General features: G+C 40.1%; 1 protein-coding gene across 16 annotated transcripts in view; it reads right to left on the reverse strand.

Moving 5' to 3' along the window:
• FAT1 (FAT atypical cadherin 1) overlaps window positions 1–15,001 on the reverse strand; it is a 142,918-nt gene that overhangs the window by 11,424 nt on the left and 116,493 nt on the right. For all 16 annotated transcript variants that reach the window (XR_013545496.1, XM_078393971.1, XM_078393965.1 and 13 more), the window contains 8 exons: window positions 12,853–13,050; window positions 9,311–10,112; window positions 8,430–8,558; window positions 7,899–8,056; window positions 6,170–6,632; window positions 4,598–4,751; window positions 4,024–4,134; window positions 1,275–1,906 (listed from right to left, as the gene is read on the reverse strand). Coding sequence is in view for 15 of the 16 variants with exons in the window: in XM_078393971.1 (XP_078250097.1) it covers window positions 1,275–1,906; window positions 4,024–4,134; window positions 4,598–4,751; window positions 6,170–6,632; window positions 7,899–8,056; window positions 8,430–8,558; window positions 9,311–10,112; window positions 12,853–13,050 (2,647 nt within the window). In the remaining variant the exon portion in view is untranslated. The remainder of the gene's footprint in view (window positions 1–1,274; window positions 1,907–4,023; window positions 4,135–4,597; window positions 4,752–6,169; window positions 6,633–7,898; window positions 8,057–8,429; window positions 8,559–9,310; window positions 10,113–12,852; window positions 13,051–15,001) is intronic.

Here is a 15,001-nt window from a genome sequence, read left to right on the forward strand (position 1 = left end):
AAAAATGTTGTAGTACTGTTCAGCTCCTCTAGCAAATCTTCTTTAGCGCTCCAGTCAACCTTGAACAGGCACCCTGTCGTATTAAGGCAACCCTAAGAGTGTGTGTAGGTTGGTGTGGGGATGGAAATACAACAGAAAAGAGGTAGAGGATGCCTTTCTCCCCACTTCTCCAAGGTTTTACTCTTGCTGAGCTATATGGCCTTAGAAGGGCTGGACCTGAGTCCATGATTACCAGCTCTGAAATCTCCATCTATGGCACAGAAGAAGGGAGGTATCTGATCTTACTGAAGCTAGTTATGATTATCAACAATGTCTGGACTTTTTGCACTTCTTATTCCCCCCATTCTCCTCCTGGCTAAGCATGCATATGAGTATGTGCCAGTTTTATGTATCTGTTCAAGTGGACTGTAACCCACAAAAGGTTATGCCAGATAAAAGCTCGTTGGTCTTCTAAAGTGTTGCAATATGTTTCTTTTTCATTTTAACCTCATGGGCAGACATTCTTCCCAATATATTTCTCCCCAGTGCTGGATACCCACTATCAAGCAATAAGGAGCCTGAGCGAGATATTTTTTTTTCATTTGATTTGCCCAGTCTCATTTTTCTCCACTGATAAACTATTATTCTGATGTCTGAACAGGTCTCAGACACAGATTAAACAGATACATATCCAAAGCCCCCCAGTTTCTTTCATCTCTTTTCTTCATCCCAGCATGGAAGTGAGAGCTGCCCACTGAAGATAGCAGAGAATACTAGGATTTTAGTGCGGTCATGACTGCATAGCATCATGTTCCCAACCTTCAAAAGGTACCTACAGGCATTCTTCTCTCTGGCATTTCATGTGGATCTGTTAAGTGGCCTTTCCAGACATGGGGATGACTGACTCTACAATGTTTTTATCTCTGTGCCCTCAGCCCCAGAAGCTCACAGGTCCTTACCAGCCATGTGTTTGTTACCGTTTTGTTTCGTATTGTGTATACCAGCTTTCATACTTCTGCTTACCCAAAGGAGTCTTCTGAGTATGTAGAAACCCAATTCTATTTTGGGATTGCCCCATTTCGCTTTCAAATATATAACTATTCTACCAGATGAATATGTCAAGAAACATGACAGATAAAAGAAGTATTTTGTTACCTGGTGTTTGGCTGGCACTTCAAATAATTACCAATGGCACTTCTATGAATCCACATCATTTGTTTCAAAGCACGACTCTCAATTATCCTACCAGCAAAATAATTTTCAGCACACACACAAAGAAAGAAAGGGCAGCTTACTGTCATAATCGAAATCCCAGCTAGGCTTCTGTATCGAGTCACTGTCAGATGGCGAGTTGGAGGGAGGAGGGGGAGGCAGATTAGGGGCTACACTGCAGACAGCCACAGCTTTCCTATGGCCATGGACAGAGTCTGGATTGAAGGTGCTAAACTCTGGATGTTCGGGAATGGTGGAACCCTCAAAGGAATTCCTGTCCAGATTGTTCCTGGAGTCACTTGGAATGCTCGGAGTATATGAGATGGGACGAACAGGCACCTGGGGTGGAATGTCAGAATAAATATTCTTATTCAGTTTTGAATCAAAGTAGGGTCTTTGCAAGAAGGGCGTTGTTGTTCCCATATGTTTGTCTTCAGGTTCTGGCTGGTTTTTCTTCTTCCTCCTCCTGATTACTTGGCGAGAGAAAACAAAGATCCCAACCAGTATGGAGACTCCCAATATAAAGATGATGATGCCAATGACTTCTGCTAAGCTAATATTCCAAGAAGTCGAAATGTATTTATTAAGAACCTCGGCACAATGTTTTCCTCCAAAACCATGGCTGCAGTTACAGTGATAAGCGCCATAGGTGTTCTCACAGACAGCACCGTTCAGACATGGGTTTTCTACGCATTCATCCACGTCAGTCAAGCACCTACAAGAAATGTTGAGAGATGAGGGACAGGGACCATTAACACCATACCTATAGTATACTACAAAGTAACAAACTATTAAATAGAATGGGAGAGTGCAATACACATTCACAACACAGCTTAAACAGTTTTGATTTTAGAATCTGGAGTGTCAGCTGCTAATTTCATTCCTTACTATTCATGAAGTTATTATTTCATGTGGGTTTTTTAAATCTTGCATTAGCAGGGCAGTACAGATGGTCAAGAGAAAGTAAGCAACAAGTAGGAGTAGCTGTTTTCAGTGCCACAGAGGATGTTCTAAGGCAGGGATGGAGAATATGTGGACCTTTCCAAAGGTTGCTAGACTGCAAGGCCCATCAACTCTAAACACTAGCCACATGGCAATAACTGAAGGAAGTTATAGGGAAAAACATATGGAAAGCCACATGTTCCTTACTATTTTCTGAAACGAATACCCATGTACGACTGCTAGAGCCGGTCACTATTTTTTTCATCTTTACAGGAGTAAGGAGGTGCCTCAGCTCTCACATGATCATTGCATAATTGAGTTGGAAGGGGCCAATATGGCCATTGAAACCAACCTCCTGCTCAGTGCAGGAATATAAATCAAAGTAGATATGAGAGATGGTATCTCAATCTTCTCTTGAATGCCTTCAGTGCTGGAGTGCTCATTACCTCCCAAAGTAATTTGTTCCATTGTCATACTGCTCCTAATATGCAATGTAGCATTAAGTAAGCACTGCAAGGGCATCCAGGCTTTTCTACCAATAGTTTATAGCTATCACTCTTTCTTTAATAAGGATCGCAAGCCTGGTTCCATAGACTGCAGCCAATATAAAAATCAGTACTTCAATCCATGCCTTCCAGATCCAGCAATTCTGGAATTCAAGGAATTTTGAGAGCTTCCATTGTTCCACTACTTGGACATTTTGGGAAAATCATTCAATCACATGAACACAAACATTTATGAAAAAATAACTCAAAATATTTCAAACCAAGCAGAGAAATGTTATTCATTAGAAAAGTCTCAGGTCAAAACTGCCCCCTTGTTTCCTACTCAAAGTGTTAGCAATCCTCTGTTCTAAGATGTAAACAAAAGGATTACTAAGCTTGTAAATATTCTTCCCTCTGGAGTGCAAAATCATGAGTACAAATCCTCTTCCTGATGAAAGAGAGATCTTAAAGGAAAGCTAATCACCGATTAATTTTTCTTTAGATCTGTTCTACTGAAACAATATTGCTTGAACGCTTAACATGCTGGCACCACGACAAACAAAGAAAATACCCAAGTATCTCTAATATATGTGTAGTACGAGTTTTTTATTTTTGTTTTTGCTTTGTACTTATTTTGGAACTTTTAAAGGGGTTAATCCGATTAGCAGAAAAACACACCACCAATGCATGATTGACTAAGTTTAGTGTCCATATAGCAGCAAAGCAGCTATGCAGCACTGGATGCCCAGCAGCTGTCTGGAGGCATGAGCAGCAAAGTGTTGTTGTACTCCTGTCCTGCTTATGATATTCGCAGAGGCAACTGGTTGGGCACAATGTGAACAAAATGCTGGACTAGGTAGGCCATATATAGCTTTGCTCCAGTAGGGCCCCTCTAAGGTCCTTTCTTCTGATTCAGTTAAGCACAGGTTCTCTCAACTTAAAAAAAAATAATTAAAGTTAGGAACCATCCTGACATGGAAGCTATCTTTTTACTTCTTCTTTTATTCTATCAGAGGTTGGACATCACTGAATCTCTAGACTTCATATACAACACTGCAGGAACTCTGAACAATGTTGTTGTGTTGCATCCAAACCAGTCTCCCAAGTTCTACAGTCACTACATTTTTCTGCCTCCTGCCCACCTTCCTCCTCCCCCCCCTGCCGCCATTAGAATGATGTGGACTCCCATTCTTTAACTATGAATGCTGTGCAGAACTATAATTTAAGGCCAGTTTTGACAGATACATTTATACTGCAGCCTACGACAGTAATACAAACCGACAATACTCCATGCAAAGTCTACTTCTAAGATTCAATGAATTTCCTCCCTTTTATTGCAACCATAATAGTATCTTCATAAAGATACACACACACACATGTATATGAATGGTACAAAGTTACTAACCTCTCACCATGAAAACCTGCCTCACATTCACAAACAGGTCCATCTAAGCTATCAATACATTTTCCACTATTTTTGCATGGGTTGTCTTTGCAGTATGGACCAATCTGACACCTAGAAGAATAGGAGAGATATTTTCAGTGATCTTCCACATAGTAAAAACATATATCTCAACAATGACTTCAAGTACCATCACCAACTTGTGTTTGTAATAGAACCTGGGAATGTTACTTTTCCAGTCTAAGGTTCACTAGCTATCATGACCACTGGCCATGTTGGTTGGAGGATTCTGGGAGTTTTACTTCAAAAAAGTTACTTTTCCAGCCACCAGTCCATAAATACATTGACAAACTTGTGGAACATGGTATCACAAGACAAAAAGATTCTTTTCAGAATATACTGGACATTATCTGGAACCCTCAATAAAAAATGTTCTCACATCAAATATCTTGGCTCTCACTTTACAAAATGTTATGTGTAAAACTTGCTCAAAGAATGCATGCCCAAACAGACTGTAGAGAAAAACAAAGGATGCTATGGAAAACGACAGCTTAGACACATAGTAAAGAAAATGTACCTCTGACCCGTATACAGGCCTCTGCACTGGCAGATGAAATCATCATTTACTGGAATACAGGTGCCACCATAAAGGCAAGGATTGGAAGCACATGGGTTGACACTTAGATCACAATGCGTTCCCATAAACAGAGCTGCACACTTACAATAATAACCTGCAAAGGAAAGCACACTTTAAAATCAACAACATGTATAAAACAAATGTTTCTATCATGCATGGAAAGATAATCTGTAGGGCTTTGTTAAAACCTAAACCTAATATATAAATGGCCACCATGTTCGTTTGAGCACACTAATGCACGGCATGAGTAGATTCACAAGGTGCCCTGAAGGTGAAACTACCAGATAGTCAGTAAATACATTCTCAGGACCACCAATAACTGTAACAATATATTATCTGTGCAAAAATTCCTGTTTCCTTAATCTGAAACACATAAATCCTATCCTGGTTTTCCAAAGATTAAAATCAAGATTGTGTGAAACTTTAGAAATAGCTAAGTACCTTAAAAAAAGTCATTAAACTAAAAAATAAATAAATAAAATAGAATAGTTTAAAAACTAGTCAATTAGTCACTTGCATAAATGAAAACATCACATCCTTCCACAAGAGTGTCTGTAGGGATGTTGCTTCATGGTTGGGGCTATGATTTCATATGGTTGCTGTCTAAAGAAATATAAGGCAATGGCAACATTATTTTAATGTGCACAGGCAATCTTAGTAAATCCATTTGTCCCCCTATAGTTAAGATAATTATTGAAAACAAGAGCTAATATGAATCTGGCACTGAGAGGGGCTTAGTATGGGCATACGTTTGCAATATAATGTGAGTGCATGGCAAAATGTACAACTGTGAATACAGTGGTGCCTCACTTTACAATGAAGTTTTTGCGATCGCAACGATGTTCCTATGGGGAAAATTCACTTAACAATTATCGGTTCCCTGCTTTGGGAACCGATTTTTCGTTAGACAACGATTTTAAAACAACTGATCGGCAGCTCTAAATTGGCTGCCCACTGTGCTTTAGGATGGATTCCTCGCTTTACAGGCACCGGAAAATGACTGCCCTATGGAGGATCTTCGCTGGACACTGAGGTATTTAGCACATTGGAACACATTGAACCAGTTTTCAATGCATTTCAATGGGGTTTTTAAATTTCACTTGACAAGGATTTCACTTAACAGCGATTTGAACGGAACAAATTATCATCAAGCGAGGCACCACTGTACTGGGGAAAGGATTTTGGATGGACCTCAAGGCATTTGCTCTTGAGAGTACTTTAGTTGATTTCGATAGTAAGTGACGACGACTTTCAACAGCACTTGTGGGCCACAACACAGAAAAAGGTGAGGCACAAGAAAGCTGAGCCGATGTTTTTTTTAAAAAAAGAGCAACACCTAAACCACATGAACATTTGCATTGGGCATCAAGAAGCAAGGGAAATCAAAGACAGCGTTCAGTCCAGTATAGGCTCAACTAGTTATCTCTGCTATATGTTCATATTCAGCCAGCAAATATGAAAGCAGTATTTACTGCATTACCTGAGCTAAGTGTTGCACAAAACCAAACATACCTCCACTGGGCAGTGGATTACAAATGCCCCCATTCTGACATGGACTACTTGAACAATCTTCTGCAGGACTCAGTAAACATCCGGGAGATACATCCACCGATTCTTCCATGTGTGCATAACTCCGGGGTTTGCTGTTCAGTGGCAGCTCCTGACCATTAAGTACAATGGAATCTATGCAGCCTCTGAAGCCATTGCTAACTTGTGGGCTCCTTCCATGTCTCACACTTTGTTGCCGAATGTGACCACCAAAAAAGACATGGTTGTCCAGGTTCAACGTCCTCAGAGTGCCAGGAGCAATACCAGATGCAGTGTGCACCCTGTCCAGAATTAGCTTGGCGTAATTTCCATTGACTTCAAGGGACACAGAATGCCACTGGCCATCATTGATCTGGATGCTCTGCACTGACACAATTCCTGGGCCGCTTCCACAGTCGAATTTATACTGCAGCTTCCCATGGTGGATCTACGTACAAATGAAAGACAGCACACACATGCATATTATACCAGCTCTTATTCCCAATAATGACTCAGAGTAGTATTATTTCCAGCTACCCCCACTGAGAGATGTATCTGCAGCATGCAGAACAAAGTCACTCTGCTTCTTCACCCACCAGTCTCTGGTGAGGAAAAGCAGCGGTCAGAGACATTTGCTCACACGACCACGTATTTGCTGCTATCCATTACAAGACAACTACGCCAGAATCACCTAGAGCAAAAAATATTTCTCATTCACATGAGTTGAAAGTTCCTGTTCAATAACATAAAGTGACAACACTGGCAACTGTTTCATTCATATATTTTGAACACATCTATGATGCTCATCTGTTGATATCATGGTAGGGAGGGGAATTTCTGGTTCATGAGCTTAATCCAGCCTGTCAAGGGCCTGCATCTGGCCTATTAAGGTTCTGGGGATGTCCCTCCTCCTTCTGAAGGTTTTCCTCCTTGAGTGAAAAAAGGTTGTTCCATGTCACTGTCTGAACAAAGGGGAGATGGCTACCGAGAGTGGGAAAAGATGATATCAGAGTGATTATGCTTTTGGGGTAGAGATTCCCACAATGTCTTCCAGTTTATGAGAGGTGGAGCACATCTGAACCTCTACTCGAATGTAAATATACTCTTAGTCCTAATTGTCTTGCTTTTTCTTCTTTCTTTCTTTCTTTCTTTCTTTCTTTCTTTCTTTCTTTCTTTCTTTCTTTCTTTCTTTCTTTTCTTTCTTTTTCTTTTTCTGCTTTTTGCACCTGTGATTTTGATCATTAGGAACTAGAGTAATTTCTCTGTGGCCAAAGACCTAGAACTTTTTTGGTCAACAAGAATGACTGATTTAGTTTTCAACACCTCAGTGGCTGCTGAACACATCTGTTTTTGTATATTTAATTTATTCTTCTCTTTCAGGTTACAACAAATGTGTTTTGCTGTGCTCCTTACTGTACAAACAGGAACTTGCAGCATAAGTGAGCAGCCATAGTAAGTAGAGTCTTCACTCTTCAAAAAGGCAGCACATATTTTGCTAATTATTGAGTGTCCTTCTGTTGTGCAAGCTAGGATGGTTCCTTTGACTGTTCAATCCTAAACTCTGTGTAAGTGCATGGAATTAAGTAAATCATTTTAAGCTCGTGACAATTTAGATGTAAATTAGATTTCTAAGTAAATCTGAAGTAATTTTTAGCTATAGTTTTAACTTAAAGGTTTATTTCTCTGTTTGCTTTTAGTATTTGGAGTTATATACCTCTAAAATGCTATAATCTGTTCCTCGGGCATACATGACAACTGCATGAGCCGAGTATGTTCTGAGCCTCATTGTGAGTTTCATTTCTTCCTTGTTTTCATTTTCCATGAGGCGATATTTTATGTAGCTGTTTCCAGTAAAAGTCATGGCTGGTCCCGCTAAAAGTTTAAAAAGAAAAGAAGAAGGCATGGGTCAAGTACAGTCATCTAACAGTCAGGTAAAAGGGAGGTTGGGAAGCAAACTTATTTTATGGAAAATATAGCTTTATATATATATTGTAGCAGAACAACAGATTTCAAAATGAAATATTCTGTTCAAAATGAAATATGCTGAGAACATAATTATCACATGTGTGCCTAAGCAAATTCTCCTCAGTCTAACAAAGAGAGTGTCATATCTTATTTCTAAATGTGGTAGTCCAGCATCATCTCTCTTCCATTTTGTACATACACACAGATATAATAAATGAACAAAACAAAACTCCATTTCTTGTGTGAGAAGGCAAAAGAGTTGTTTTGAGCTGATCCTTACCAGCACACTGAGCAGTATTTCCATGACAAACACAAGTGTATTTTCCTTCTCTAGGATCTCCTACACAGTCAGTACCTTCAGGGCACGGATTTCCCTCACAGACACTGTTCACAAGGGGGCAACTTCCTTCTGCAAAATAAACCGTAAGGACAAAAACTGATTTCCAGCTCTCCTGCTCCAAAACACAACCATTTTCAAATCAAGGACAATGAAGCCCAAAGCCCAAATTTTGCTTAGGAGCAACGGATGATAAAAAGATAGCTTTCTTAAAAGCAGGTGACAAGGAAACAAGCCAGGTACCAAGAAAGCACAATTGATATGGCATTTCTGAGCTCCTAAAATATCTGCTTCCGCTGGAATTGCTCATTTGACGCTGTGCTCTTTGTTGTCCCCCCCTCCCAACCTGATACTATCATTTTATGTTAGCTACCTCAATGAATCTGTACCTTTTATTTTTTTCAAACTCCTTATGGGCAGTAATCCACATTCTCAAGGACATACCATTTTTCAGCAAGACTGCTAGAACCCTCTCTCTTAAAGACTATAGCAAAGAATTATTGTGGTGCAATTGCTGAACAGAAATCAATCAAAAGACTATATGAGGGGGAGTGGCAGATAAGAAACTCTTAATTACTCAAGATATTCCTTAAAACATGGCAAGTAAAAATTAGCACTAAAAGGGTTTCCACTTTGCTTTCCCCCTTGCTTCTGAACCCTTCCTTCTTAAGACTGGGACCCTGAAGTGAGAAATGCACTGAAGTGGATTCTTGTATTTTCTGTTCAAGAGTACTTCCTAAATCCTTTTTGAAGACTTTATAGCATTCGTTTTATAGAGATTTTACAGCCCTCATTTTTCATCCTATCGTACACATTTTCCTTACCTTGACAAAGGCAAACTGCATTTCTCTGATGATGGGGTGTAACAAAACTCAGCCTGGCAGTACTGTGGGTGGACATGACGTTCTCATCCATGGTCACTTTTTCTTCACAAAACTTCCAAGGGCAATCCAGGCCCAAACAGAGCTTGTGGTAAACATTCAATATCCGCACACCGGAGATCTCTTCAAGGTCCGCCACAGAGGAGTTTATCTTGTGGAGCAGGGCTCGGACTGGATGTTGAGAGCTGCTAGACTTTTCAACAAACAGTAGGACATCAAGGTTGGATGGAGGGTCAGATGGTTGCAAGCTTATAATCTGTATATCATTTCTTCTGACTCCCAAGAAAGTCCTTAAAGCTCTTTGAAAATTACGCCAATAATCACCAATGAATTCCTCTGGAGCCAAGTTGGCAAAACGGACTGCTATGCTGTGGTTTAGGACTTCCTGTGTGATTTGTTTGATATGTACTGTAATAACAGCTGAAGTAGCAAATTTTCCATCTGTAACTGTCACATTCAAGAGATACTGCCCTACGTCTAGCTTCTTGTGGGCAATCAGCTTGCCACCTGTGCTAGAGACAGAGAACAGGGATTTCATCTCAGCATCCATGCTGTATGTCAAAGTGTCATAAACATCTTGGTCCGTTGCATGTACTTTCCCAATGACACCGCCAGAATATTCTTCTCCAAAGACCGTGATGAAGATTTCTAATGGCAGAATTGCTGGAGGATGGATGCTTTCTTCAATAACTCTAATGTCAACGTAAGTCAAAGATGATAACTGTGGTCTTCCATTATCAGCCACCTGGTGGGAAATGGTAAAGAAACAATGAGTTTTTGTGCCGTTTCATCAGCTAAATTCTTCATATGGTGAAGGTAATTATTAAATAGGTAAAGGTCTTGTGCCTCAGTGTAAATTTGATACTGGATGATTAATCCATGAAGAACTGTCATTTTTTTAAAATCACAATTTGGTTTCAAATTCTGGACTACGATCAAGAGCCCACACAGACCTCTCACTACAGCTACGATTTCTGAAGAGTCGTCTGTATGACAGATACTCTGGAAGGCACTTCCTATGGTCACAGATGAAAATTGGAAAACTCTAAATTTGTATGCATGGAATCACAATAACAGGTTGCTGTCTATATCCATTCTAAGTGATCAGTTACATATATGGAATCCCCTGGTTTATTTACAGCTATGGTTTACTACATTCATTATCCCGTTCCCCATCCATTAAAATAAGAGCCTCTGTATCTGCAGAGGTTCAATGTGTGTAACTGATTTTACAATAAAAAAGAACAAATGCCATCTTCAAAAACAGCATGATAAGTCTTTAAAATCATATATGTTGTTTTAGAAAAATGACACAGCACTTTAACACATACAATAAATGGCTATAGAAAAGGTTTGGCACTTAGATTTTTCAATCATGAATCTAATTTCACAATAAGACCAGATTTTCTAGTATATTTTGCAAAGACACCTTAGTTTCTGGACAACCATTCTTTGGCTAAAATCTTATCATGCATCTATGCTTGCCTAACTCAGTGCTGCATACACAGTACCTCTAACTGTGCCAAAGCGGAAGTGCTTATACATTTTGGCCACGGAGAAACACTCTGGATGGTAATGAAATATGCAAGGAAGGCAGTACCATTACCAAACAGCAGGTGGAGCATATGATGCATCTTTAAAAAACAGCTATTCCTTTTTAGGATTCAATGAGACACCCAACCACCAGTCCATTGCCTGTGCTGGTCTGTGGAATTGGCAGGACCGGGCTGCGGAGACAGATCTCCCACTGCCCCACATGCACTCCCCACCCACCCGCATGCATGGGTGCCCTGCCCACCTCTGAGCGTGGGCTGCCCATCCACACATGTGCCCCCCCGTAGAGTGTGCCCCGCCCACCCATGAGCATGGGAGTGCCCCACCCTCATGCACACAGATCCTGCCTCCTCAACTGGTTCACGGTTCGGAAGAGGTTGGGGACCATTATTGTACAGTGCTCATTCAGGCTTTTTCAGCTAAAATAAGAAAAATAATTAAGCTTCCTCCCCTGCCAGGCTGCCCTCCCCCAGTCTTGTCCCTCTCCTCAATCTGTTGTTAGACTGGTTGCTCCTGCAGAGGTAATTAGAGACAGGGTGTGGGGTAGTAAAGGACAATGCAACATTTTATAACCAAGTACAGTATCATCTCCCCCACCACCTTGCCGAATACTTCTGAAAAGGTTTCTAACAGGATTGTATATTCCAATGGTATATTCCAATTGAATTGTGTTACGCCAGTAAATTTACAAAAAGTTTGAGTAACAAACAAGATTTTTGGCCACGGAGAAATACTCTGGATGGTAATGAAATATGCAAGGAAGGCAGTACCATTACCAAACAGCAGGTGGAGCATGTGATGCATCTTTCTCCCCTTCTTCACAATTAAAAAACAGCTATTCCTTTTTAGGATTCAATGAGACACACAACAAACTATTCAACAAATGCACTTGATATCCATGTGAGTTATCAAATTACAATTTCCTAAACATGTTCCCAAACACTTCAACAAAAATCAGAAGGCCTCTATTTTGGGAGGAGGCAGGAATTTTCTCCACTCTCTCTGCCTCCAGGGTTCAACTTAAACTGGGTGAGGTTTTTGGCCTTTGATTTGGCACTTTCAGTTCTTCATGCTTGTGACTTAGATAAGGTTCCCATGAATAACAGCTGCTTCACTTGTTGAAATAAATGTGCATAGCATGCCCAATTATGAAAACCTCTTTGGTTCTATCGTGCTCTCCCCTGCCACTCATTGCAGCCATTAACAGATACATTATTCAGGCAATATGGATATGATATGGTATCCCGCGCCATAGTTAGTTCCAGCTCACCACCACATTGGAGCCAGATGTCTTGTTAGGTGCAGAACGGTCGATGTTGGGCCTGTTTTGCTCAATCAGTTAGAGCAGAGGTCCCCAACCTTGGGCCTCCAGATGTTTTTGGACTACACCTCCCAGAATCCTTCACCACCACCTCTGCTGGCCAGGATTTCTGGGAGCTGAAGTCCAAGAACATCTGGAGGCCCAAGGTTGGGGACCACTGATTAGAGGATGAACAGTAGAAGCTACTTAATACCTCCTACCTAATTTCTGGTTATAAATTACTCACTGATCCAACCAGTACAGAGGATTATATGAGGACTGTTCAGGTTTTGGGTTCACTAGTGAGTTCACTGCTCCAATATGACATTGTGCACTCTCTGTTGGCGACTGGCTGTCTGATCACAGAAAACAACACACATGTTTGTCCAAAGGAAGCATCATTTTTTGGTGTACAATTTTTTTTAGAGTGGTGGAGAGGGGAATTTATATGTTTCAATATAGCTGTGATATAGCCATAATGAAGCTACTCCAGATTAGAGAAACTGATATGCACATTTCAAATTATGGTATATCTTTGTAATATACAACAGTATTTGCAAGTGTAATACTTATAATGAACAGCAGCAGCAGCCAAAATATTCCAACATATTTCAAACATAGCTTTTCATACCTTAACATGAAGAAGATAATGGTCTTTCATTTTGCGTTTCAGTTGAATAGCAGTGGTAAGTACTCCTTGCTGGCTTATCTCAAAAGCATTGTCTTCATTTCCACTCACAATAGTGAAAAGGAAAGGCGGTCCATTGTGGGAGGAATCCTTGTCAGTAACTACTAGCTGCTGGACAGTAAACCCAATAGGCTTGTTTTCCTACAAAAAGGAGAAAGAAGCAGCAGATACTATAACATCTTTCCCCCTTTGTTATAATGTGATCAGGCTAGTTTGCACTCACCATTACCTCCTGGAAAGTTCCTTAGAAAGAATATTTCATTTTATAAATTTAGAATGTTGTCCCTAACGGGCAACATTTTGTTTTTTGCTGTTTGCTCTGCTATTCTATAAAGTGATCTTGCCATTAGCTCACTACATAGTCAACCTCAGTTGCTAGCTAATGTGTAAAGCTTGAAAATTTCCACATATTGCCGCTCAGCAAAATTCTGATGGAGCTGTGGAGACTTCCTTAAACAGAATTTTGGTACTCGACACTTGCACACACACCCCGCCCCCACTATGGCCTAGTTATCTACTGTATGCTACTAATCACTTCAGAACTACTTTGGAAAAACAAAGGAAACCATTTTACCATCCTCAAAGATACAGATACTTCCCTCTGTTTTTCTTTGCTACAGGGTTAGGGAGGATAATGAGCTGACCTATTAGGACAGTCCTTATGTACAAAATGACTGACAGCCCAAAGATCCAGGATTACTTCCTGACTGTGTCATAACCTCCTTGTGAAGCAAAGCTTTTAATCTCTCTGTCATTCCACTTCCTATCTGGTTAAAGGAGGACAAAGCTGTCTGTCTCCCATTCTTTGTCTGGATAGTTATGCTGTAGGCATTTATGTTGAGCTCAAAACCCTATCATGACCAAGGTCATTAACTCTGTGTTATATTGGCATTAACACTCCTGCTAGTTTTTGATGTGATGAACTCAAAAGTCAAATGTCATACACAATGGTTAGCAAAGTTAACCCCATAGTTCTCTTTTTTTGGATAAATCCAAGTGTGGTATACAAAGTAACATCAAAAATGGGCTTTTAAATATGAAAATCAAAACCAATGAGAAGGCTTGTAGTCTCTTTAACAAACCTACTCATAAGTTCATCTGTACTTTTAAAAAAATTTCAGGGGAATGGCCAGAATCCTGAAACTTGCCGCAAGTAATTATAGCTGATGATATGCTGGGGTGCATCTCAGTTGAGTGTTTGGTCTGACTAGACTACTAAGATGTGCCCCAGCCGCACTTAGCCTTGACAAGTCATGCCAACCTTAACTGAACATTGATATGATTTTGGTCAATTAATAAATCTGGAAAATTGGTGCCAACATTCTTCTTTCCTATTGCAAAATGATCTTCTTGCTATCTTTTTTATTTGGGGCTTGTTTCTATTTTTTGTTAAAGCTCATACTTATGCTTAAAATTATACATGCAACACTTTCTCTGTTACTTTAATTAAATTTACAGTGGACCCTCGACTTACAGACAGCTCGACTTACAGACTTTTCGAGTTACAGACTTCTCTGGCTGCAAAATTTAGATTCGACTTGCAGCTGGAGAATCGACTTACAGACCAGAAAAAAACCAAAATGGAACAAAAATAGAATAAAAACTGCCAGTTATGGGATTAATAGGTTTTCAATGCATTGTAGGTCAATGGAGATTCGACCTACCGACTTTTCGACTTGCAGCCACCGTTCCAATGCGGCTTAATTCCGTAAGTAGAGGGTCCACTGTAATTAAATTTAGCTCAATCTACACCTCTAATTTCGAAGTGTATCGGACAGTGCAAGGCCCCTTAGCAACTGAAGTGTAGACTTCAAATGACACTGTACAAACTTGCTGCTTGTTTAGTTTGTCTGTTTAGTTTTAGGAGTACAGACTAAGCTTAGATGTATACGTACATTTCAAACACAGCAAGACAAGCCCAATAAAAAGATTACCAATAACAAAAAAAAGCAGACACCCCTTCTTTTCTTCTCTGAGTTATTTGCACATTTTATGACACATGGGGAAGGGACAGATCAGTGGCCAACACAAATAGCAGTTAACCAACATAAACTAATATAGTTATTTCAGCCAGAAGTAACCACTGATAGTC

Source organism: Pogona vitticeps, chromosome 5 (genome assembly GCF_051106095.1).
Source record: "Pogona vitticeps strain Pit_001003342236 chromosome 5, PviZW2.1, whole genome shotgun sequence".
In the NCBI taxonomy this organism is placed as follows: Eukaryota; Metazoa; Chordata; class Lepidosauria; order Squamata; family Agamidae; genus Pogona; species Pogona vitticeps.